The sequence below is a fragment of the Corvus moneduloides genome, chromosome 3 (assembly GCF_009650955.1).
Source record: "Corvus moneduloides isolate bCorMon1 chromosome 3, bCorMon1.pri, whole genome shotgun sequence".
NCBI classification, from domain to species: Eukaryota; Metazoa; Chordata; class Aves; order Passeriformes; family Corvidae; genus Corvus; species Corvus moneduloides.
In genome coordinates, this window is record NC_045478.1 from 67,624,660 (window position 1) to 67,651,157 (window position 26,498).

General features: G+C 40.6%; 2 protein-coding genes across 2 annotated transcripts in view; one reads left to right on the plus strand and one right to left on the minus strand.

The window, feature by feature from the left end:
• PEX7 (peroxisomal biogenesis factor 7) overlaps positions 1-4,466 on the minus strand; it is a 50,493-nt gene extending 46,027 nt beyond the window's left edge. The window contains exon 1 of the mRNA XM_032102089.1: positions 4,386-4,466. Coding sequence (XP_031957980.1) covers positions 4,386-4,422 — 37 coding nt within the window. The 5' untranslated portion in view covers positions 4,423-4,466. The remainder of the gene's footprint in view (positions 1-4,385) is intronic.
• A 342-nt stretch (positions 4,467-4,808) lies between these two features.
• Positions 4,809-26,498, plus strand: part of MAP3K5 (mitogen-activated protein kinase kinase kinase 5) — a 100,349-nt gene continuing 78,659 nt past the window's right edge. Inside the window, exon 1 of the mRNA XM_032102068.1 lies at positions 4,809-5,618. Within this exon, the coding sequence (XP_031957959.1) occupies positions 5,213-5,618 (406 nt within the window). The 5' untranslated portion in view covers positions 4,809-5,212. The remainder of the gene's footprint in view (positions 5,619-26,498) is intronic.

Consider the following 26,498-nt stretch of genomic DNA (forward strand, 5'->3'; position numbering starts at 1 on the left):
ATAGTAGAAAAATATTTTGACAATGGATGTTTTAGGATTTTAGCCAATCACTCGCAAGGGATGGCTGATCCTTTGTCCAATTAGACTATGATGAAAAAAGTCTATGAAAGAGTTTGTAAAATAATTAAATAAATCAATCTTGCTGCACAATTCCTGCCTGCTGGATCTTCTCTCCTCCTCCTTACGGCTGCGGGACACGGTAATATACCCTAGGGCAATTGTTTTTTTTAATACCTGCCTACACCCTCCTTCCAAGGCGTTGTGGAGATCGATAAGGTCTCCCCTGAGCCTCCTCATCTCCAGGCTGAACACGCCCAGCTCCTTCAGCCACTCCTCTTCAGACTTGTGCTCCAGACCCTTCACCACCTTTGTTGTCTTTCTCTGGACTTGCTCCAGCACCTCAATGTCTGTCCTGAATTGAGGGGCCCACAACTGGGCACAGGACTCGAGGTGTGGCATCACCAGTGCAGAAGAATCCAAACGGATTCTTCCGAACAGACGGATCCAACATGAATCAGTAGATGGCAGCCACGTTCCATGCAAAAAACAAGAGCCTTCAGTTGAAGGAAAAAAATCCCTAACTACACTGATATTGCTGTTTTCCTAACACAACCTAATTTCAATAAAAAAAGGGAAAGTTGCTTAGTATGTAGTTTTAGGCTATCTTTATGCAGCTGTGACTTCTCTACGCTCAGCTCGAAGCCATACCCCTCGTTAGCATTAGAATGAGTGGTTGAGATGCTTACTGCAGTATCTCCACCCTTTCAGTCCCAAGGGCTCTGCTCTATTAGAAACACATGTCCCTCATTTCCTCAGCTTGCTAGCTGACAGCTAGCTTAGGTGTGAGTTGAGCTGGCAACCATCGCTGCTGTATGCATAAATCCTTCCAAAACCCTTGCTGGTCAGCAGAAACAGTAATCAGAAAGGCTCAAGTCCAAGTGTTTGAACAACTTATAAAAAGATCTTTTCTACCAGAGAAAGTAGAATGTGAGCTATTTCCTCATGTGCAAGGGCAGGTAGCTTAAAACACTGAAAACATTCAAGGACTGCAGTTAATTTTTGTCTGTCTTTTAACTATTAAACCATTCACTAGGCTCCATGCCATCAAGATTTTCTTCTACAAGTGAATGCTTATTAACTTAAAGAATCATAAAGATGTTTCCAGCTGAAATCCCCATATCATCATAAAGCTGAATGTGTTGCAGCTTTAGAAAAAGCATTTAGAATCTCAGGGTTCATATAAGATTGAGAAACTGGCAACATTGAAAATAAACAAATAAAAGTAACCAAGGGGGTTGCAGGAATGAATGCAAAGGGAAAAGGCCCCCCTCATATGGAGAAACTGAGGGTTATGGCATTTGGAAGGAAGAGGTTGTTAGCATGGAGGCTTTTCTGGAGGTCTAAAAGAACAAAAGAAGCAAGAGGAGAGAAAGACACTGCAGCAAAGGAAAATTTAGACATGGAGATTTAGAAAAAAATGTAAGAATTATGGGGGAAGAGAGTATGAAGCAAGAACAACACAAAATCTTTACCATGCTCACAAGAAAAGGGCTACAACAATGGTCCTGACTGGTAAAATACCCATCCCTGATGATGTACCCACATTGTTCAGTCTGGTTTTGCTGTAATTTGGTAAGCAGATTCCCCATGTTATTACTGTTCCATGATCAGCTGCATCCCTACACAATGGCCACCAGTCTCTATTTACCTCCCTCCTTCTACTTAAATATTGTTTTAAATGTTCAGTGTGTTCATAAATGTATCTTTTCTCAAAGATTGGCAGCTGGCTGCCTCAAAATACTGCCTTCTCCCTATTGAACTTAAAGCTACTTCTCATAGTGATAGAGTGATACACTTAGTCTAACTTTTAAGGATAGCTTTTAGAAACAACGGTTTTTATTTCAGTTTAACTATTTCTACTGCTTGTGACAGTTCTGGCCTAAAGGTTACAAAAATCGCACTATGAACTTTTAATATCTCATTCAAATTTTTGTATCTCCAAGTTTCTTTAAATTCTTTTGAGTTTTTTTAAACACTCATAATTGAAGCATGCTGGACTCTTGAAGACCTCTTTTTCCTGTTTATCAGTGAAGAATTTACAGTGAATCTCCAATCTCTCACTCCTATATATTATCCTGTAGTTAAATAAGAGGGCCTTAAATGATGAGCGAAATTTCACATCCATTTAAACCCAGCATTTGTGGAGATAGATTTCAGCTTATTCTATGAATTCCCTCCACATTACTATAAACAAAATTCAAAATGCGTATTAGTCTAAAATAATTTTTCTCCCTCTACTGGACATGGATGGCCACAATACATGAAAAATATAAATTGGACAGAGTTATGTTTTAAATTTAATCTCTATAAATCAGGATACATTGAGTTGTGTTTTTTGGTTGGACCAGCTAAATCAAGCCTGTGGCATTTGTCACATGCTGTTTGTAACTCATCAAAAGTTGCATTTATATTTGCAACTAACAAAGTTGGCAAACTCTTGGATGTTAAAATTATAATTATGGTTAAAACCAGAGGCAAATGATTTATAGCTGTAGAAATACATAAAAAAGAGAGGGTCATTATTTCAACAAGTCTACAGCCAACTGCTTGTTCCAAGTTTTAGTCTGTTTTGTCTCTGAAAAAAACAGAGCTGGAGCAGGATGGTACTGAACCGTGATTATATACAAACCATCTGGTGTTAAAGATGTTAATTTCAAAGCCCTTGAGAAACAAGTGAACAAGGTAAGAGTACTTCTGATAACAAATGGGGTGCTGTTTCAGTTTTTAAAAAATCCTTGGAATTATCTCCTAATCAAACATGAAAACACAAGAGCTCCTAAATGCCTGATTGTTTGCTTCAGAGAGCTAACAGAGTAAAAGATATATTTTCACTTTATAAAAGCATCAGCAATTTGTATTTGTTACTCAACAGTATTTTGATTTTTTTCCCAGTTTAGCGCTCAACCTCACTCACAGCCAAATCAGTAGAAAAACTAACTTGTATTTGGAATAGACATGGTGCTAACAATGAAGCAAACCTCACAAGTCAGTAATGCTAAGTGGAATAGCATGCTTCTTCCGTCTCCTTTCAGTCCGTGACTTCCTTCTGCACTTGACAAACATGGGCTGTTCTCGAGAACAACAGAGACATATTGTTCTTGCTTCCTGTAAGGTGATGTAACTGCAATGCTGAATGGATTAACACCAATTCTGCATTTTTGTGGAAAACACCGTAATTTAGAAAAACACTTTGCCATTCAGACTATAGCAAGAAACAATAACCTACTGTATCTGGCAGATGAGCAAATATTAACTTTTCCCTGCAAATTAGTCTTTAGTTTGCTTGTCATCTTCCCACCCCATTTACTGATTTCTTATCAGCAGAAGCAAATGCCAGGCATATCTTGTTGGAAAAGGGGACTGCTCAATGCAAAAGCAAACAGAGCTACTGAAGCTACTGCAGTGACTAATTTTTCTAATTATTCTGGAATTGATCCTCTGTCTACAGAAGTAATGGAAAACAATGATACAGGAGGAGGCTTTGTGCCAACAAGTGGATTAGTCTTAACATCAGTTTTAAAAGGATGGGACCTATTGATATATAAACAAAGCCAGTAAGCGCTATTTTTCCTTCTCTCTTCTACCTGTTTAATAGAAGCCCCCCCACCCAAAAACCCCCAACATTTGATAAATCACGAACTTTCACAGTATTTATATCCAAAACCAGACTGCAGTAGTCTCAACATGATTTTCTTTTCAAATCCATTTTGAATTCCCCACAGAGTCATTCTTGGGCTGCAAATAATCTGAAATTTTGGGGCAGCTTGTCTTCATATGATGTATTATTTCAAATGCCAAAAAGGATCTCTTCCTCTGCTGGGTACTATACCATAAAAAGTTAGCATAGCTTTTGGCTATATCCCACTAGTTTCCTTCTCTGTGAAGTAATATTTTTGGTAATTATCAAGATTTCAACTATTCTTGACAAGTAAATTGTAGGTGAATGCAAGAAACCGTAATATTTAATCAACATACGGGGTAGTTTTCCAGTTTTCGAGTGAAGCACTTGCGAAGCATGAGGCTGATCCTGTTTAAAGCAGCCATAAACCCTTCAGTGAACTTGAAGCCGTTCGGGAACACAGAGCGAGGCAGGTTTAGGCGGCGGGTAATAGCAGAAGGCAAATGATTACTCAGTCCTGACACTGCTCTCAACTCACTGCAAACACTCAAAGCATTTACTCCTGACACGCTAGTTAGAATACCTGTGCCATTAAAAACAAACAAGAAAAGCAGTAAATGATAAAAGTCCCTTTAGCAGGATTAGGTTCAGAGCACAGGACTTGGCTTTTTGCAAACACAGGCTCCTTCAGGTGAGCCCCAAGTACCTCTGAAGGCTCCGGGGCGAGGCAGGGCCCCCGTCATTTCAGCGGCGGAGAGGCGCAGCCTGACCACACAGATTTGAAACGCGACCGTGGGCTCGTGTTAGGGGGGAGGACATAACAAAGCAAAGCCCCGCAGGAGACGGCAGGGAAGGGCCGCCCTCGGTCCTCTCCAACAGCCGGTACCGCCGTCCCCTCCCGGGGCACCGCGGCCGAGACTTCCCAAGGGGAGTGGTACCCTTCCAGGCTGACAAGCCCGTGAGGACACGACGTGACTCCTCTTCCTCGAGAGCTCCCACTCGGGACACGGCCGGAACGCCGAGCAGGGGGGCGGAAAAGGTTCTTTCTGCCCGGAGGCGGGGCCGGAGGAGGCGCCCGGTGCTGGGGCCGGCCCAGCCCGCGCTGCCAGTGGCTCCGCAGCTGTCGTTCGGCTGGAGCTGGGGTTCCGGAGAGCGATCCCACAAGTGGTTCCTCCGCGCGGCCGAGGAATTTCGCCCAAGGAGCGAAGCGGCCGAAGGAAGAGCGGGTTGTCGGGGGTGGCAGGAGAAGGAGGCCGGGCTGCCGGGGGTCGGCGCGCCGGGTAGTCCCTGCAGGTGCGGGGGAGAAGGGATCGGCGCGTCATGGTGCCGGCGGCAGGCACGGAGGGAGGCTGTGCTCGCCTCCCTGTCTCCGTCAGCTTTCGCTAGAGCCCGAGTGGGAGTTCCTCGCTTCAGCCCGGCCGCCTCTCCCCTCCAGCAGCTCAGCGGGACCGCTCTGGGGCGGGCGGCGCACTATGGCATCCGCCTAACCCCGGCCAGCGCAACAGAGCCCGGGGCTGCTCCTTCGCCACCGGGATGAGCGACAGCAGCGAGGGGATCGTCAGCCTGCCTGTGCCCGGCCCGCCCGGCGGCGGGACCCCCTGCGAGGAGGTGCTTGGCAGGCGAGCGCCTGGGGCCGAGACCGGCGCCCGCAGCCTCCCGCCCGACTTGGCTGCGCCGCCGCCCGCCGCTCTCTGGGCTGAGGACGCCGCCGCCGCCGCCTGCCCGAGCAGCGCCGCGCGGGCCAAGGGTGGCGGCCGGCGGACCGCGGTCACCTACGTGATCAACGAGGCCAGCCAGGGGCCGCTGCTGGCGGCGGAGAGCGGCGCCCTGCAGAGCCTGCGGGAGGCGTGCGAGGCGGTGGGGGCCGCGCTGGAGACCCTGCACTTCGGCAAGCTGGACTTCGGCGAGACGGCGGTGTTGGACCGCTTCTACAACGCAGGTGAGAGGGGCTGCCCGGCCGGGGCTGATCATCGCCGCCGCGGGACCCGCTCGACCCGGGCTCGCCGTCACCGCCCCGGGTTCACCGCGGGGCGGCGAGAGCAGCTCCGGCCGCCGACCCCTCCGGGGGCTGAGCCGCCGATGCCCCCGCGGCTCCCGGCTGCAGTGACATCCCCCGGGTGGCCACGGCGGGTTCGTGGGGAGGCAAAAGTGCGCCAGAGCCCGCTTTTGTCTCCCGCGCTAATGGAGAAGAAACTCTTATGTCAGCAAGCGTGCTGTGAATCAGCTGTGCTACCAGCGGGTTAAACGTGCCCTGGCTATTTTCTCTCGGTGTCCTAACAGAGTGCAGGGACGCAAATTGGTACTAGTACGATGAGTGCAGGCTGAAACAGGCAGGAGCTGCCAGGCCACGGGAGCTTTGAAAAGGAGATTTGACACCAGACGTGTGGCTGGACAATTTCTTAGTGCTGACACAATATCTGGGACGCTCCATGTGTTTGTGCTTTTGATACTGGTTGCATAAATATATACGATGGATGCACTGGAACAAAGAGCTGCGCACACTGATCTAGTTTATTTGGCGAGAGTACCCAGGGCTGCATCCTCTCACCCCAGTTTACCAGCTGCACGGCGATAAAAGTACAGCACCCTCAGTTGAAGGTGTGGTGGCTTGACGTTCTGTGCTATGATGTACTTGGCCTCGTTTGTAAAAATAATAACTAAAAATTTCCCCCACCTATTTATCTTACTGACAGATATATGGCATGAATGTAGAATAAAAAATACCCCTACTTGCTATATTTTCAAAGACTTCATACAACTAAGGTTATAGTACTGAATTAATGACTTTTTGCTTTAAAAAAATCAGAAGCAGGAAATTGACCTGACCTGCAATTTTAAGCTTATTGTGTGATGTGGCTTTGGTGTATATGAAATACATGCTAAAAATAAGCATTTAGCAAGTTTTGTCAGATACTGTAATTTCCTCCTCTCCTGGGGAGGGGTGAAGAAAAAGGGAAAAAAACCCCCGAACACAAAAACAAACAAACAAAAACCTCCTGGCAGTATTGTAACCAGTTCTCACAAAAGACTCTTCAGCACAGGCATGCATATGCTGTCACCTCTTTGAAACTTTGCAAGCTTTGCCTCATGGACTGCTGCTTTCAGTTCAGTGAGGAGGGCGATTGTGAAGCGTGTACTCACAGCTTATTCCTTCTGCCCCATGCAGAGCCCTGTCCTTAGAAGTAACAATTCAGAGAAGTCAGAGGAGCTGTCCTCACAGGTGGAAATAGGAAGGCCATAGAGTTTCATTATAGAATGAAACTCTTGCATTCTATAATGAACAGAGACTTACATTCTCTGCATTCAGCTCAGAGATTTCAAGCATTCTGATGTCTCTTCATTCCAGGGCAGGTGAAACCTGAGGGTCTCTTTTGGTTCTGTCGTGGAAGCTGTCGCGTAGTGAGGCTCACAAAGCTGAATTATCCCTGATGTTTCAGTGCCTCTTACACTGGTTAATTTTTAGACTCTGAGCTGTTCAGTAGGCGGGGTCTTGATAGTTCACGGACGCTTTTCTTGTAATGGGAGATTTGACTTGAAGTGGGCCCCTTTTAATTCTGGCAGTAGGCGTCTGGCATATAGTGCTACATAACTGCACGCTTATGTAATATAATTTGCTTATTTCAATGGCTTTTCAGCAAACTGTAAATGTGAAAACATTACTTTTTCTTTCATCCTGTTTGGCTGGAATTTAGTGGAAGTGTTACAAACCAGAAAAAATACTTTGTCATTCTGCTTTAGTAGCAAAGTCCATAAACGTGTAAAGAACTAGGAGAGCTGATCACCTCCAGTGCCTGGACTGAAGACACTTAGATGTAGAAGTTTGTGTCTGCTCCACATATACTCTGTACTGCCTGAGCTGACCAGTGATAAACCAGCTGCAATCCCAAAACTTGCGTTATGCTGCTGGTCTTAGGTCTAGAGGGATCTGTGGATTTTCATACTTGTTTCTTTATCCCTGTTGCACTTTCTACACTCTCTCTATTTTTAAGAGTTATTTGTTCTCCAGAAACTTAAAAGTAGTGAAAAAATCTCTCTCAGATTAGGAACAACATTAAAGAGTAGAAGCTGTGTAGTAGAAAAACACAAATGAGGAACAGTGTAGGGAACAAAACCAAAACAGCCATGGAGGGTGTAGCTATTGCACAGATCTTTTTTTTTTTTTTTAACTGCTTTAACAGGGTGATGGGACAGAATATTTGTAGGTGACCTAAACTCCTTCTCTCTTATCCTTCTTGTCCTCTTCTGCTGTGTGCTTTCAGTGGTCAAATGTGATATTAGTAATACCATAAAGAATATCTGCACACTATGTTATTTAGGAAGAATAGTGTATGAAAATAGCACAGCATGACTAAATATGAAATAAAAATGCAGCAATGAAATTATGTGACAGTTAACTGGTCATATTCAGGGTATGAAGTCTTCCTGGATTCGTTGTAAAGGCCAGCTAAGTTACAAGAATAAGGTGATTTCATGAAGGTTGGGAAAATCAAACTTATAACTGTGTTTGTATGAAACAAAACGAAACAAAACAAAACCTCTCATAATGCATGTAAATTAACTGTGATTTACAGGGATAGACCTACAGTATAATATAGCTGTACATCGTTAAGGCTTCCCTTTTAAATATCTTAATTTTTGCTATGTATAACATAATCTGAAGTCTTGGTGATTTCTGATGCATGTTTGCTTCATGCCTTTCACTGCTTCAAAGAGAACCTGAAGGAGTATTAAGTAAAATATCTTAGATGAAAATACTCATCATCCGCTCTAAATGTAGATTAGCCTACTAATAATCCTCCTTCTGCCAGCTGCAGTCAACTATGGCCCTTAAATGCTGAGAGATAATTAGCAGTGCATATTTAGTGAGTAGGTGCCAGCCATGTATAATGGAACCATGCATGCACCAAATATTAAGAATGAGCCTAGTCTAGCATTTCTGATTGCATGGCTTAAACTCCACTTGATTTCAGCAAAAAAATTTATTTCTTGAGAAGCAAGTGTCAAGTGAGCCCTGAAAACTGTAGAAGTGTCTGACAAAAATAGAGATTTCAATATTTATCACATTTTCCTCTACTTAAAGAGGAAGGTAAGGAGAGGAAAATGTAGTTCAATTTCTTGCAAAACTTGATGTATCTGGATTTGATCAGCTGTCTTAAGGACTCTTTTCCTTTGTAAAGAGAGTACAGTGAGAGTCTTTCTTTCTTTCTTTCTGTCTTTCTTTCTCCAGTAATTTTAAGCTTGTGCGGGTGAATTACAGGTATCTCTTAAATTCAACTTAATTTCGAAATACTTCAGAAATATTTTAATAGGAATATTTTAGTATGCCAAGATGTATCTGAGACACCATTCTACAGTGCAGTAGGTAATCATGGTATTTTAAAAGTCACTGAAACCATTGATTTTGCAATTAAATGGAATTCTCTCTAAATTTTAATGACCAGATCTGCATATCCTCTTTATTTTTCTTTAATTGCTCAGTTTCTTTTGGAAACAGCCATAAATGAGTGTAAAGTACTTAGCGTTTGCTTGGCTTAGGTAAGCATTCTTCCTCTTTTTCATTTTTTTTCCCTATCTTTTTTTGGCAATTGAAATTAGAATGATTTTGTTTCTGAGCAGATTTTTACACAGTCACTTTGTGTTACATAAGTGCATCAAGGACTGGCTGAACAAAGTGTTTGAGAAAAACAAAACAGGTAAAAGTATGGTAAAAGGAAAAAAAGTCGCATGAATCAGCAATCTGAGTCAGCTCTTCATGGGAGGGAGGTGCTCTAAGTCAAGGTAATTTCTTCACACATGTTTTTAGAATTAAGCAGGGATTTGTATGGTAATTTGCTAGATGCACAGTATTAGGCATTCTGACTTTTAAATACAGTCTCAGAGGGACTGGTGGAAGATAAAGATCACACAGGGACTGAGGCGGATATGGGTTTTCTAATCTGTGCAGTCACTTGTTTTAGGTTGGTTCTCATGCTAAACAGCTTGACTGATGTGCTTTTCATATAAAACTGTCCTTCTAACTTTCAAGTTATCTTATAATGTGGAATTTCAATTTCATAAGCTTCTTATGCTCAAGTTTCATCCGTCAATGGCCCTTAGGATAGATAGCATTTTCTACTAACACTGTTGTGTCAGGCTATTGAGATAATTCTCCAGAACAGCAATGATCAACTAAAATACAGTTCATCAAATAAGAGATGATAAAATAGGTTTAATATCTTATCTTCATTTCTGGAATTCAGCATTATTGCTCTCAGAATTCATGCAGGCTTGGGCTTGAGATTGGCAGTGTTGGCTTGCTGGGCTTGGAAACGTAGTGTGCTATGTTCTTGGGAAGACTCTTGGTATCAAAAATGACAAAAAGTTCAGAGAACTAGTACAGTCACTTGTGTGAAGGTGAACTTTACTTCAAAGATGCTCTACACCTAAGTTGTTTCTGCAGATTCTACAGGACATTTGCGGATTGTGCAATTTAGAAACATTTACAGGCACACAGAAGTGCAGTAAAACAGTACCAGGGCTCAACAGCATTCTTGTCGTTTCTTCCTCTAAATATGATAAGTTCTAAGATGCTATTTTTTTTGAAGTGGGATTCATGCCTTTATATAAGTTTCCTGAAGTTCATGATTGTGACACACTAATGCAAACTTCCCTCTTAAACCCAAATGAGGTTATATTCTATTCAAAACTGATGTTCTTGAGTCTAGAAGTTGGCGTATATATTTACTGTGGTAAAAAACAGCACATGTCCTACCATATTAAATCTTTGTAGGAGCAAAAAATTCACTAGCAGAGAGAATAATCACAAGCTTTATTTTATTCCACATTGTCTGTCAGAACAATTAGGTGTTTTTCACCACCTTTTTATCTGTGCCTCCTGATTAATATTTTTTAATTTCACTGACAGAGTTTTGTCAAACACTTGAAATACTGCACATACTTCCTGTGATTATGCAGCACTTATATTCATATCTTATTTTACTTCTTTTTGACACCCCCCTCATGCCCCAGGCGCTGCTGTATCCCCACTACTGTTTCTATAGCATCATGACTGGAGAATCAAATTATAGTTCTTATTAGTGTAGCAGGAGAAATTATCCTGATGCATTATTCTTGTCCAATTTCAGAGTCCAGGACAACTACTAAAAAAATAAAAAGAAGTTTAGTCCCACTGTCAGTGGAAATCATGTTGAAAAATTCTGTATTTCAGCAGCAATATGATGCAAGTGATGAGTTGGAGCAAGAGGTGCCGAGTAGGTTAATAATGGTGTGCAGAGTTGAGCTGATGTCTGTCTTGAGAGTATGACTATAGTCATGTCAGGGATGCTAAGTATTATGAGTACAGAATCTTTGTGTCGGAATGCACAGCACGTATTGTAATGTTTAGGTGGAGTGGGTTATAAAGCTCCTTTTGATTCTGTACATTGATTCCAGACTTCCTTAGAAATCAGCATTAGAAACCTAAACCAAATTCATGGCACATCTTCAACCCAGAAGAGTATTTAATTCTAAAGCATCTGAATGTCATCTACAACAAAAATGATGAGTCTGGAAAAAAATCTGTAGTCCTGATACAAAGTTTGTGTGCTCATAGTGCTAGTGGAGATCTTCTCAATTTATGAAAAAGTTGTGGGATTTGAAACAACATATTCACAAATATTTCCATTGCTGGACCAGCTGTAAATTTTTATAACCAAATTCCAATATTGGTATTGTACTGCACTACTCTCATTAGGCTACTTGTCAATAGGTGACTGGAAAACTGATAATTCCATCAGCTTCTGTCTGAAGTAGAGGAGCGCAGCAGATACACCCACTCCATGTATGTGGGCTGTGAGGCCTTGGTTCTCTTTCAGACTCTGTCACTGGCCTGTCACAGCAGTTTGTAGCTCTGCTGTGCAGAAAGAGCTTCCTGGGGTCTCTCCTACAGCTGAGAGGCTGAGAGGCTTGTGCAGAGTCTTCCATGGGTGTGAATTTCCAGCCATGTCTGTAGCATAAGTAACATTTAAGGGTATGCTCTTACAGTGTTTATTTACTGAGCTGCTATCAGTGAGACAGCTAACTAGAGAGTCCAAATGAAGGCTTATGTTGGATTGTTTAGAAGCTGCTGGAAGTTACTAGAAGTTAGGCTTTTGAAATGGTACTTTCTCTTTTAAGTGCATCAGGGCGATAGAGCTAGTTTAGAAATACTTCATGATATTTGAAGTGGTGGGAGGAATGCAGGTTATGAAATTATTAGGCTGTCTTAAATTACAGTAAAGATGCAAAACTTGTGGGGCATCTGTATTAGCAGACATCATCTAAGTATATTCCCCACTGGAGAAAATGCTGAATGGAGCTAGATGAATGCTTTTTGAGTAATGCAGAAGAAAGCTTGATTTTTCTGCAGTTTACATTTCTGTAGCTCTGAACAGGATGTGTCGTAAAGAAATGACTCTTGAATTTGCTGAAGTCATGATAATAATTTGACTTCTTTTTTTAGTACCTTTCCAAAGTAAAGAAGCACAATACGAAAAACTGTAAATGTAGCAAGAGACAACAGCTGAAACAAGTTGTGTTAAAGCCCAAAGGTTTCAAATGAAAAGTGGAAAAGGTCTTACACACATCCTTTAGCACCATTGTCCTCAGTAATTTCACCCTTTGTTATGTCTTAAATTAAACTAAATTAAGCAAGTGAAAATTTCATTTTTATGGCAGTTTGTTTTCTTTTGTCTTGGTATAGAACAGCTGAATTTTGAGTGTATTCTCTGGTCCTGATAATTTAAAACTTGTTCCTCTTTTCCCCAGTGCCTTTGGAGCAGTCTCTATTGGAGTTGTTGTATTTGCATGCATAGAAAACCTGTAAGTTTATTTGTAAGTTAAACACAAAGGAATTAAAAAACCTCAGCGGCTCTATAATGACAGGGATTTTGCAAGTCTGTGGTTAATAAAATGGAAGTTATTGCTGGGATTCACATCTTTCCTTGTGGGCTCCCTGCTTTAGATTGTCCCCAAACATCCACTGTCCACAGTAGTCTCCTACCACTTCTTCAGTATGGCTTCTCTGGGGGTTTATACTCAGCAGTACAGACACACTAAGAAGTACAGCATTTGTTAGAATGAGATAAACATCTGCAGCAGTCAGCAAAGTCATCTCATGCAGCAGAACATGTGTGTGTGACAGATGACAGAAGAATCTGCTTTGACAATGGGGGATTTTCCGGTAATTACTGATGGGTAGATTTCTGTAAGAAGTTTGTAATTGTTTGTGTTCCAAGAGAACATGAACCTCCGGCTGAGCTTGACATACAAGCACAGGCTGCTTTTTTGGTTTATATTACTTTTTTCCTGTGAGACCAAATTTATGCCTTGAGTGATGCAGGTATAATATTTCAGTTATGAAGAGCTGCTGATCAACTATTAACAACAGCATGCCGGAGTTGAATTCTCTTCTAAATCGTGTCTGCCTTTATTCATAAACATTGGGATGAGTTTAGATGCGGTATGGGGCTTAAAGATTTCCCACAGTCTGAATCATTTGAAGCTAGTGGGAATCAGTGCTCTTTCAAATCCCACAAGAAACGTATATTTTGATTTAAGAGCTAGACACCCTTGTAAAAATTTGGCTCTGGATTTCTCCCTTACTGTAATAAAGTAAATGAGTTGCTCTGGGACTTGCTTGCTGATTGTGTCAGTGGGTATCTCTTGCAGAGAGTGCACTCTGGGTGAGTAAGCAGCTGGTGCTTTCAGTGGTGAAGACAGTTTTTCAGTGATATCTCCACAGAAGAGTTATCTGCAGTTCTTGCAGAATTTATGTGGTTTTCTTCCCCTTCACACAATACCTGTCTGATACAGTTTTAATGCTGCTTTCAGAACAGTCTTTCTGGCTTATTAGGGACTTATAGACCTAGACCTGCAGTCTGTGAAGTGTGAAGATGCAGGTTAAACTTCTGGCAGAAGTCTAATCCGCAGTGTGTACAAGTCATCTGACTGTACCACAGGAAGCCCTGGATGAACAAGGAAGACTCAAAGATGTACCAGAATTAAAGGTACAGTTGTACGTCCGTAGGAATTCATTTATGGTTCTGAAGTTGGGCCCCTCCTGCTTGGGATAAATTTATCTTGACACAGTAGCAAAGTGCTTCATTTAACTCCACCGTAGAGGCACACCCATAAGATTAAATGCTCCTACTTCCACTGCTCCACCTTCAGTATGATTTTTTGCAGCTACACATACTTTTTAAAGCATGATAGTACTGCCTTTTCTCTATAGAAGAATGTCTCTGAAGGGAAGCACACTAGATGTATGCCATAATTTTGTGTTTATTGGTTTATTACTGCCTTTCAATACAGTATCTCAGATAAGGTTTCTTGACCTTCCTCCAGGAACCTTATAGCTGATTTGAGTGAAAATGGATTGACTTTAACCTGAATGTATGCATGCTGACTACTGGTTATGCTTTCAATAATGTGGCATGATGGTGAAATCCAGGTTTTTGATTGTGTGCTGCATCATCTCTTCACTCACTCCTTGCAGCTCTTGCCATCAATGGAAGTGACATGTGGCATCTGTGGAGAAGGGCAGAAGCCATTTGCCTCTTGAATGTACCCTTGTCTTCCAGATCACAGTTGGAAATGAGAAGTTTTTGCCAGGCAGTTGGTGTGAAGAACAGAGAATCCTTCCAAATCTCCTTGGGAGCGGAATTTTGTCCGTTCTGAATGTCGTCATCATTCCCAGATCAAGTGCAATTGCAAAAAGCTCAGTGACACCATCTTGATCTCTTTCAGTAGAAAAGAAGTGATTGTTACTTGTGTAAATAAGATGAAGTCCTGTGTATTTATGTTCTCTGTTTCCCTGAGATCAGTTTCAGTTTGTTTTCTGCAGAACTGAACTTCACTATTACTTCATATAAAAATAAATATACTTCATTTGATACTTGGAGTCCTTCAATACGTAATCTCTTACAAGGGTTTTCAGTGACCTTGCAAATCATGCAAGTTGCTGTGCACAAACTATTTTCTTTTGCTTATTATGATGAAACTTGTGGAGGTAAAGTTCCGTGATTAATTCATTCAATATTTGTTTATTATTTACCTTTCAAGACTGTGAAGACTCCAATTTTCACAGCTATATTTATGACTGCATGTTAATTAGAAGAGAAACAGGGATTCTCAAAGAGGGATTTTTTTGTTTGTTTGTTTTGAGACTGTAACTCACAACCTTGGTTGTTCTAGTTTCCTTTTATGTCTTTCAGTGGTTTTATTATTTTGGGAATTTTCCTGATTTATTGACCAGGAGCAACAGCTCCGTGTATAGTGAGGGTGCCACATATGACACATATGGCAGACATTGCAGGGCAAGCCAGAAAAAAAATAGCCCTTCCAAAATATCCTCTATGGCTATATTATTGCTATACAAAGCAGGTTTTATTTTTTTTTTTTGAAAGGGTACCTGTAGAGCAGGGAAGCAGCATGTTCTTTAGTGATGTGATTCTAAAGGAAGGAGGGGAGAAGAGGCCCTACCTTTGCCATGAGAGCAGCCTGATGAGACCAATGCTATTCTCTTTGAGGAAGCGCTGGGGTCTTGCAGCAGTGCCCAATCCTGGTCTGTTCTTGAGGCATTATTTCCTACCCCTACTTCAGAGTGAACAGAGGTGTTTTTTTCCCTCTTCTACTTGCTGCCACAGGCCAAGGGCAGCATGGGAGTACACTGACTTACTACAGCCATAGAAGGCCACCTCCAGTGGTGAAGTCTGAACTTCCCATGGCTGTGCAGAGCCCAGGTCTGTAGCTGGAGAGAAAGTACTTTGTCAACCTCTCAGCATGAGGAAGGAAGCCCTTTGGCCTTGGCTAGAGCTGGGAACTAGTGGTGTATACTTGGTTCTGGACAAGCCTTTTAGGCTGGAGCCTATATGGGCAGCACTGTCTAGAGCTGAGACTGTGGTGCAGCCCAGCCCAGCTGTGCTAGCAGATTTTTTGCTGGATCAGTCTCGGGGTGTATTGCAGAATGCTCTGTTTACAGATGAGAAGTGTCTCAGGCTGGATTTAGTAGCCACTCAAAGAGCTTATATTGAACATTTACTCAAATGCACTTATTTCATTGAGGCTTAATAGCACCAAAAGCTTGTGGAGGCCATTCAAGTGCAAAGTGGATTTAACATGGTTTAAATACTTCAACACATTTGGGTGTATTTCACAATTCTGAGGTAAATGGAGAAAGTCTTAAAAGTATGTATGTGTTCTAAAAGCATTCCACAAAAGAAACAAGAAAATGGGGATTCTTGCCGGTAATTCTGTTACCGGAAACCATGATCTCCCTTTTCCAGCTGATGCAAGAAGGCCAAAATGCAATAAAAGCACTGGGAAAATGGACTAAACTAAAGCAAGAGTTTTTGCAGCAAGCCCTGCCAAATGGGTGTGAACTGGAAAATTTCCAGTCCATTTTGTTGCTTAACTGCTTGCATTTTGGTCTGTTTTGTGCAGCATCCCAGAAGTGTCTCTGCTTTGAATGATCAGTGAGTTGACAACCTGATACTTGTCTCTGTATCCTCTCTGTTCAAGTTCTTTAACAGTAGCTTCAGTTGAAAAATTTCCTGGTAGGCAGACATTCCAAACCTTAGTGGATTTCAGTTTATGCTGTGGCTGGTGGCAAACTGGCAGATGCCCGTCTTCAAGATTTAATTCAGTTCGTAAGAAATTATATATTCCTTATTCATTATGAATTGAATATACTGATTTACAGACACAGAGAGCAGGGGTTGTTCAACATGGAGAAGACTTCATGGCGACCTCATTGTGGCCTTTAAGTACCTTAAGGAGCTTTATAAAAAGGAGGGAGAGAGAGTTTTATATGGACAGATAGTGACAGGAAAAGGGGGAATGGTTTTAAACTGAAAGGTTAAAACTGGTTTTCAGATGGAAAGAGGGCAGGTTTAGAGTAGCTGTTATGAAGAAATTCTTCACTCAGCAGGTGATGAAGCACTGGAACAGATTGCCCAAAAGTTGTGGATGACCCATCCCTGGAAGTGTTGAATGCCACTTTGAATGGGCCCTGAGCACCCTGATCTATTGAGTGGCATCCCTGCCCAAGGCAGCAGGGTTGGAATTAGGTGAACTTTGATGTCCCTTCCAACCTGAACCATTCTATGATTCTATGATTTAGAACTACTGCCGTAGTAATGTCAAGTACTTTTGCAGTAGAACTGTCTCAGACTTCTAACACTGAAAGGCCTGAATGACACATTTTCAAATAATCCTCTATGCCAATAAATAAATACAAGCAAGATGACAGTTACTGCAATGTGCATATCAATATCAGAAAAGAGAATTGTCCTCCTGCTAGGAGTATACTGCTGCCTCACTCTAGCTGCAGTGCTAAGTAGGGTAGGAAGATCATAAAATCCATTTTTCTGTGCACTTACTTTCATTAAGTAGGACTGCTGGAAGAGTTGAGAACATTGTATCCTTTGAGATGCAGTCCCATGGCAGCTTAAGTGGATGAGAAGCTAGACTAACACACTTCTCCCTGGTGCTTCACCAGTGTTCGGAGAATTACGTGATGAGGTAGGTCATGGAGCTGGCCTGATTGCTAACTCACTCCTTTACTTCCTTCTGGTTAGCCTTCTGTTGAGTAGGTTCTGTGAGCTGAGCATGCATTCCAGAGGACAGACCAAAAGCAGGACTGCAGCAACCTGTGTTGAGATTGCCTAAAGGTGTGGTTTCATGTTATTCTTGATCTTGTCTCCTTGCGGGTTGCCTCATATCCTTTCCTCTTCCGGTCAGGGTGGCTAAGGAATGTATTTCATGTTGGCTGTGCCAGCTGTTTGTTCTCTCAGTCTGATGTTTTTCAGATACTTTCAGTTTACAGGAAGGTTTGAAAACATTGTCTGAGTTTTGCTCTATATTACAACAAAAACTTGAGGACTTCTCATCATCTGAAAGTTCAAAGATTCTGCCACCTGAATTGAAATTTCGACTACATCTTTGCTAGCAAATAAGTATTTGTGGTGTGATGTCCCACTCTTAAGGGGAGCACCCAAGATTCGTACGTGCTTATGGTCAAAAGGAGTGACAAAAGTCAGAGGGTCTGCAAAAGCTTACAAAGTTTCGTTAGATTATACACTTGCCATGGAAATTAGTACGTTAGTCTGCTGTCTCCCAGTATAAGCAACAGTAGTGGGTTTTGGATAAAGTGGTAGAGTGAAAAGGAAGAGAGAGAGAGATGGGTTAAAGAGGGAGAGAGAGGGAAAAAGGAAGAGAGATCAGCAGTCTTGGCTCCAGTGTTGATCCAGATGATGGTGTGACCAAGGTTCTGGGGTGCACACACACTTGGACTTTGTGGGGGTACCTTTTTATAGATAAGTTTTCTCTGCTCCGGAGATAAGTTTCTCACTTTCTATGCAAGTTAGTTATCATGCTCAGTCCATTCTTTTAGACCTTTCTGGAAATGGGTCAGAGGGCTTAGGGGGTCTGTGGTGGTCTTGATCCCCCTCTATAGTCCATGCCCACTTCTTGACCTCATTCCTGCTCTTGCACTGTACTGTGTTGTGCTTCTCTCCAGGAGCCAGAACAAGGACGTTTGTCCTGGAAAAGTGCTGCCCTATCTCTATATGGCCCCCTTCTCCAGCCACATCCTGTTCTTTCTCACAACAATCCTTGGCTGGTTCCACAGTTATCCAGGTATTGGTGTTCGGAGACATACACATTAGTCCCCTTATCTTCAAGGCTTCTACACATGGATACCAGAGTTCAGTGGCCTATGCTGTTAAGCTGTTATCACTTCTGGCATGCTTTTTTGTCTGTGCCAATAAGTAGAGCCTCAGTAGCATTCCTAGTGGCCTGTCTGAAGCAAGCGACCTGAGGCTAGGAGAATTTAAGGCTGATGTAAACCATTCCAAGCCACTTGGTCCTGAGGCAGAAGTGGGACCTGGGACCATGTTTAATCAGTCAGCATCGCTTTACTGGTTTCCTAGTTTGGGTGTAACAAGTGTGCTTTGAAGCTTTTGTTCAGAGCTGAGGAAGTGCGGTTGCAGTGCTGTATCTGTTCAGGAAGATGAGTTAAAGATACTGCATTTGTGAATGCACAATTCCAGCAGCTATCTTAGCTTCCAAGTTGACAGTCTTCTTGAGGCCCTTAGATTGAATTAAGGGCAGTGAGTAGCTATTGCAAGTCTTAGGCCTTAATAGCCATTCAGCAAATAACCTGCTAATATGTGCTGTTTGTTGAAAAAGAATCTCTCAGATTCACCATATAGAACTAGATTGCAAGTGCAGCATTTGTGCATCTTTTCCAGCATGGATCATCAGTTTCTTTGTATCTGCATGAAATGTACAAAATGTTACAACTGAATATGATGTAAAAATTTCGTTTTCCATTTAATCATTTGATTTTTCAGTCAAACTCTAATGCATAACTCAGAGAGCACATCTCAGTTCCTTTTTTTGATAAAAGATATAATATTTTTCAGTTATTAGTTTCTGCTTAAATGTAACTGCCCTGCAGTTATACTCAAAAGCCTTCAGTGTTGTAAATGAAGAAGGTTGACTGCAAAAGAAACAAATGAAATTTCAGGAGCTTAATTTTTGACTTATGATATTGTAAATGACTTGGTTTATGCTGGCAAAATTGTTTCCTTGAGTTTGTGCTTTAATTTTCTGGTCTTTATATCCAAGTATTTTTGGATAAATCTCTGTGGGAGAGTGATTGCTCTGTTAAAAATGAGTGTGTGAGTAGGTGGTGGCTACACTTTTTTCCCCCCAGTGTTTCAAGTGTTTCTTCATCCTAAATATTTATTTTTCTCTTCTATAGATAGAAGGCGAAGAGCCTGAAGCATGGGAATTTAAGTGTTTATATGTTTCAAATGCAAACTGAGCTAGGTTTCCTACCAGTTGTGTGTGTTATTTAGTTTGTGTAAAGCTGAATATCTATTTTGATGGCAATTATTCAGACTTACATCCATGTAGCTTTCCTGTTTGCATCAATAATTGCTGTAGGAAAAAAAAGAAATCTGTTTTTAACATAAATGGCTGTTACCTTTACCATTTCAGCACTGCAGGTTGAATGGTGGTTGAAGCCTATGTTAAATATTGCAGTGAGATCATGTATACTGAGTTATTTTAGTTAATTGGTACTAGAACACTTAGAATATTAACTGTATTCCAGAAGTTACTTGGAATGAAAACATTTTTATGTGTACGTAGAATACAGAAGAAATAGGAGTATAAGATTAGGGAAATCACCTGTTATATGTGCAAATGGTAGTTCCTGCCATTTTGGCTCTACCAACCTATGCCAGTCATCAAACTTTCTCTTGCCCCACTGATTTAGGCACTTGGAATTGATGAATTCATAAGGTTCTTCTAGTATCATTTCCTTGGTTCAGTTGTGAGCTGGCTAGCATGAGGTTTTGCTGTCTACTGTGATTTAAGAAATATAGGTAATGGATTCCTTTGTAGGCTATTTTCTCCAGTAAAATGTTTGCTTGTGTTTCTATTTTGGAGTCCTTGTTCTTACTCAAAAATATGATGCAATGCAAGTCACTTAAAACCTCATTTGTAGTGCTAGTTCTGCTTCAAAAGTGCTGCTGGTACAATATTTTTTTTTCTATACATGGAGTTCAGCACTGTCCTAGCTTGGTGAATGTCCATATAGAAATACTTCAGAGTGGAATTCAACATTTACAGTGCTCCAAGTGCTTTATCTTGAAGTCTTTTTTTTTGCTTCTGCTAGCTGTGATGCTGGCCATTCCCATTTGTGGGTAATGTATTTACTTAAGGATTTCATCTATAAGATGCTAAAGCACTTTATGGAGGGAACAGATAACCATCTCATCATTTTAAGGAGAATGAAACCAAAAGGATAGAGAGTAAATGACTCACCAGTAGACCGTAGCTAAAGGTGAGGAGAGAACTCAGTGTTCCTGAGTTTATGAGCTGCTGGCTGGATCAGATGTGCTGCTATTGTGATCACTGGTGATTTAGATATGACTCATTTCTGTTAAGAAGACAAGAATATCCATGATAGTTAACATCAAATCTGAAATTTAAAACACTCTTACACAGTGGCTGGATATTAAATTGTACTGCAGTAATTCTAAATTAGTGCTGTAGCTGTATAAAAGTAGTTTTCGGTACTGGAATCATATGCAGAGATGGGTTGCCTTTGGAAGTAAAGTTTGAGAATCTTGAATTAATAGAGAGAGTAAGAAGCAGCAGTAATCCAAGGCTGTTCTTGCTGTAAAACAGAATTGAATGAGAATGGAATCATAGCTATCATAGGCCACCTGGAGTTACCATTGACAAAGCCAAATGCTTATCAGATCTGTTTAATCTCGTTTTGCAAGAATTAGCAGCAATCATGTCAAGCGTTAAAGAATTTAACTCAGATGAGTCATATCCGTTTTCTGTTGTGGGATGCAATAGTGCAGTTACTTGTGAGGCTGGGCAGTCTGTGCTGCCTTAGAGGCAGATGGTGGTGGTGTGAGCAGTAGTATTTTCTGTATTAATTTGCAACTCAGTAGTTGCTTCTCAGGAATTTTGAGTGTGATATTCCAGTAATTTAAATACCAAGTAACTACTTATGTGCACACATGTGGTTATTTTGGTAGAAAACTAGTGTGGAAGGTTTTGTCCTCCTTAATAAGAATAATTTGTGTATCACCTCCTCTCCCCTTTACTGATACTTTCACTGTTACTCTGACAGTCTTGAAAGGTGAGGGGTAGCTCTGGTCTGTGCATCTGTTCTCCAGTAAGCTAAAGCAAAGAGTCATAGCTCAAATTGTGAAATTAATTTCAAGCTTGGTCTGTGCAAAACAGAGATGAACTTAAGCTATGTAAAGCAGAGTGGACGAATCTGTTTCTGTCTGAACTTTTATCCTAGGCTTTTGTAATTGCTGTCCTTGGGAGCTGATGAGAGATGAAGTTTACTAAAGGACATCCATTCCACACTTTATTGTACTTGGCAACCATAGTGTAATCTTGTAACTTGTATGTCTGCAACTGTATACAAGGCTGCAACTTTACTTCTTTCTGCTGGGTATAAACGCCTCGTCCTTGTTACCTTCTAACAGGGTATTTTAAATTTTTATAAGTATTTGAGGCTTTGTGTTACAGGGCAAGATTACGTAAGTCTGCACCGTAGAGTGCTTTGCAAAGCAGGACACTGATTCCAGCTCCATCTTTTGTGAATTGTTGCGATAGAAGAAAATTATAGTGCCATGTTAGTGACATATGTCTGGTTTGGTGGAGGGTTGCTTTTTTAATTTCTGCATACTCCAAACTAGAGTCTCGTCTTTACATTTAAGACTTTATTTTCTGTGTGAAGTTGATACTTTTTTACAGTGTTTTTGGTGGAGCCCAGGGGATCTTTCAAATTTGGTTTGATCAGGTGCCTGTTGTTTATTCTGCGCTTCACCTGTGTTGACTGAAGTAAATTGATTTGAGTGGTTGAGTGCTGCATGTGGGTTTTTTCCTGCTGAATTGCAAGGAAGGCTGTGTGTAAATGTTGTACTTGTGACTTACAGATCACTAAAGTCTGACTAAGCACTATGAAGGTGTCCTACCTGCTTTCAAATCATGTTTGACTTGTGAAGCTTTCGTGTAGTGTTAAGTGGAAAAAGCAGCTTAACTGTAATTCTACAGCTTTCTTTGTTGAAAGAAAGTGATGGTGGTTTCTTTTGTTTTGTTTTATCTTTTTTTTTTTTTTTTTTTTAAGGATGAGCTGGAGATGGATGAGGTATATTAGGTACGGAAGCAGATACTGATATGCCTTTCTGTTTTTTCAAGGATTTCTTTGAAATAGGACATAAATAGACCTTGTAAGATGCAGATGTATGGGAAAAGTAGACATAATCTTTTGAATTTAAGCAACAAATATTTAGTACATTGCAAATAGACAATAAATGATAATAAATTTGTGTGCTAGCAATAATAAATTCATTGCTGTGTGCTCATAGGGAAAGAACATGCATTGCTACCTAGAAATCTGTGAACAAGGAAACAATTGATAAACTAGTGCTTATACAGGTTTATTTTGGGAAATATTGGTCAGTGCAGTCACTAAACCAATTTTAAAATCAAATGAAGAGATGGAGACACAAAATTACTAAATGCTGCAGGGTATACTTATTTTTTAATCTATTGTGGTTTCTAACAGAGGTTAGAGCTGTTGTGAATAAATTTCTGAAAACCTCACAGGAGTAATAAATAAAACTTGTCAGGAGTCACAAGGAAAGAAAGAAAGGAAAAACCAGAAGAGTCATTTGCTGTATAAATCTGTGATATGTCATATCTTTACTACATGCGTCTTTGCTCATCACATTTGAAAAACTGCATTTGTATCTTGGTGGAAGACACAGACAAGGGAAAAAATGGATTATCAGAATCGTTCATGGAGTTGTTTCCATGCAGATGGAGACTGACTAGATAGGGTCTTTTCAGAAGAAAAACAAAGGGAATTTAAAATCAGGAATGGAAGGAAAGATTTATTAAGGAGTAATAACTCATTTTAATTTTTGACTTTCTAACTCTTATCTGTAAGCAGCTTTAGAAGAAGCTAAAAGAAGCATTTTTCCATAAAAGGATATAGTTAAATAGTCTTCAAAAGGACTAACATTCCTGAGGGATGGGTTTGCTAAGACCTGTTATGTATTGTGTGCACATGAAATTACTTGGAAACTCTTCAGGCTGTTGAGTTTCCAGATGCTTTAGAATGTACCATGTGGCTCTGAAGTTGCTCTTCCTTTCCTTTTCCTTTTTGGGAAGATTGTGATGTTTTTAAGAGATGATGGTGTTTTTTATCAGAAAACATGGCATGTGAATTCCAAAGCCTTCAGGCAATTAGTTTTCTCAGTGCCTTTCTGTTCACGGGAAAACATCGGGTGTAGCAGTGAAAATGCTACAATGTAGAGATTTTTGTGGAGAGGGTGGCGAGAGCCAGGAGAGGTAGGTATGTTTTTTGATTATGATGAAACTTGGTGTCTAAAATACTCAAATGCTGTATTATTTATGAAAAATAGGGATTTTTTTAGAATGGAAGTATTTCCATGACTAAGTAAAGACATTTAACAAATGTGTTTGTTTATATCTCTTAGAAAAAAATCTGCTTCCAAGTTTTCAGAAGCTTAGGAAGGTTCCCATTTTTTACAGGCATTCCAGATGCTGTTCATCATAATCTTCAAATGCTTGTATTTATTTTTCAGTCTGTACTTGCTGCTCATGAGTCTGCTAAGTTTAAACCATTTTTGGTATCACTGGGTTGGAAAACATTAACTCTCATGACTTGAAAATAATGTTATAAGAAATATTTCTGCATCTTTGAATTAGAAGCACTTCCAGAGTCTTTTCAGTGGCTTAATGGACATGGCTCTGGCCTTCTCGAGAAGGGTCTACAGTCTGTCTTAGACATTTAGCTCCTCTTGGTGCAGGCCACATTTCTAGTAGAACCTATGTAAAAATGAGCAAGCTTCTTAACAAGAAATTGAAAGGATTAGCTGTAAAGAGGAGGAGCTTTCAGATGGCATAAAGATATCCTAAGGAAAATTCCTTCCAGAAAATTTGTGCTATTTATCAACAGAAATTCTAAAGTAATCCACAGCAGGTGGAGTTGCTGAGAAGATGAAGGAATGGAATGATGACCTTTGAAAGGAGAACTCCTGTTCAGATGAGGAAACAAGTTAAAAAATGTGTAAAAATGCATGTAAGCCTTAATAAGTTTACTTAGTTTCCAAAAGAGTTGGGTCATACTTGCTGAAGACTGGTTTGTTTTTTGTTTGTTTGGGTTTTTTTCAGTCTTTCTCGAATGCTTCATCAACAGGGAGCAAAGTAGGGATCCTAGGCAGTCACGGTGGAAAAGGAAGAGTTGAGAATAGTGCAACTTCCCTGATACTATTGTAAGGACTTTCTTTAAACAGATAAGGCTGAGGAACTACCTCAGACTTAAATTGCCAGAAGATGTTTTAAAATAAGCTGATAAAATGAACATCAAGGCAATGAACAAGCCATAGGAAGTATGGAAAGATGACTCAGAAGTTCTCAAGGAGCTCTGACTGAAACAAGATGAGATGTTAATTATGGTGCGTGACTTCTGAGTTTAGTTGATGTCGGCAGCATTGCAGTGGGAGATTATACTGGTATTACATTAGGGCAAATAGGTTAAAAATATAAATAAAGAACACATCATTTAGATTCATGGGTAAAATCTGGCAGCAAGGAGGAGTTCAAGTGGCTTTTTTGTAGAAGGAAATCACACTCTTCTTATGAGCCTGTACTTAAGGGTAATCCATTTAAGACAGTATATTGAGTTGTCAAAAAGCTTTTGATGGGATGCTTTACTAAATACTCTTAAAGGGAAAAAATGACTGGAGATGACATCCTTATAACCCTGAGATAAGTGGACTCTTAAAGGAAAGGAACAGAAGGTAATTTTTGCAATGAAGCAAGGTTGCCAGTAGAAAAACAGGCTGTTGAAAGGATTGTTCTGTACTTTCTTTTTTGAATTGGCTTTTTTTCACAGCTGATCTGGAAATTTCTTTCTGGTGAAAAGGGTGGTGATAATGTTTGCTAATGTGCAGGCTTGTCAAAACTTTAAAGAATAGGCAGTAAAGAAATGCAGAAAGTTTTATGGTAGCAGGCAAATGAGCAGGTAAAGGACAGCTGAAGTTCAGTGATAGTGAATGCAAAGTAACATACATGAAGAAAAGCAGCTCTAATTATTCGCGTAATATTGAGCACTAAATTAGTTATTGATATTCAGCTTTCTAGGTAGCTCAGCATTTTTCTGTAAATGTGTCTGGATTGTTGTCTAATAAAGCTCAGTCTTTACTTGGCTCATTCTTAGTATCTCTGCAACACTGCCTGCTGGCTTCTGGCAGAGAAGAAATACTTAGCTAAACAGTTTTGATCTGATCCCTCCAGCTGCTGCAATGAAACTCAGACTTGAAACTCAGACTTTGAAGTTTGGAAGTGGATCTGCCTAGACATTTTTGTCACAGTGAGCTGAACAAAGGAACCAAATATATAACTGTGTTGTAAGTGAAAATAGTGAGATTTTAGAAAAAGAGAAGCTGGAAGACTTCTTAGATGGAGAAAACTTCAGGTCACTAAGTCAAAAATAAACAGAACAGAAAAGACAGAAATAAAAAGAACTTTTAATCAGCTTTTTCTCCTGCCCATCCTGTCCTTGAGGTGGATTGTTGTTTCCTACTTTGGTTTAATGATCTCTGCAGCTTTGGAGCTGTAGCAAACTCTACCGTTCACTTAAACTTTAGGAAAACTTTCCACCACCCCTGAGACCTGGCTGTTGGGTTTTCATAGGACTCTCCTTTCTTCTCTGAACTTTTCTGTTGGCTCACTTGTGTTCTTACAAGTTCTTTCTTCTTGGGTAGGCTCGGTCACTTCTCCAGAGGATGAATAATCACTCTTTCATCTTGCATCTCAAAGACACATAACATGGAAACATAAACCAAAATAACCACACAAATACTGCCACATCCCTTATTTATTTATTTATTTGTCTGTTTAGGGGGGCTTTTGCCTGCTTATGATCTTGTTCAGGCCAAAGGAGCGTTTGGTCTTCTTTGAAAAAAAATTGCAATCATGAAGATATTTTGAACAAAACTTCCAAACGTAGAAGTACTGATTTGCTACAGCTTGCCTTGTTTTCATTGACTACTTCTGCTGTTGTGCCTGTGGATTGCTTAAATAATGTTTGGTACAGATCCTAACACTAGCCCTGTAATGTACTGCTGTCTTCAGCTGAGCTTCAGTAGTTATCCCGTTGAGGTCTGAGTATTTTTTCTGATACAAAGTTCAGAGTTAAGGTAATCTTTAGTATTTGGTGTTATTG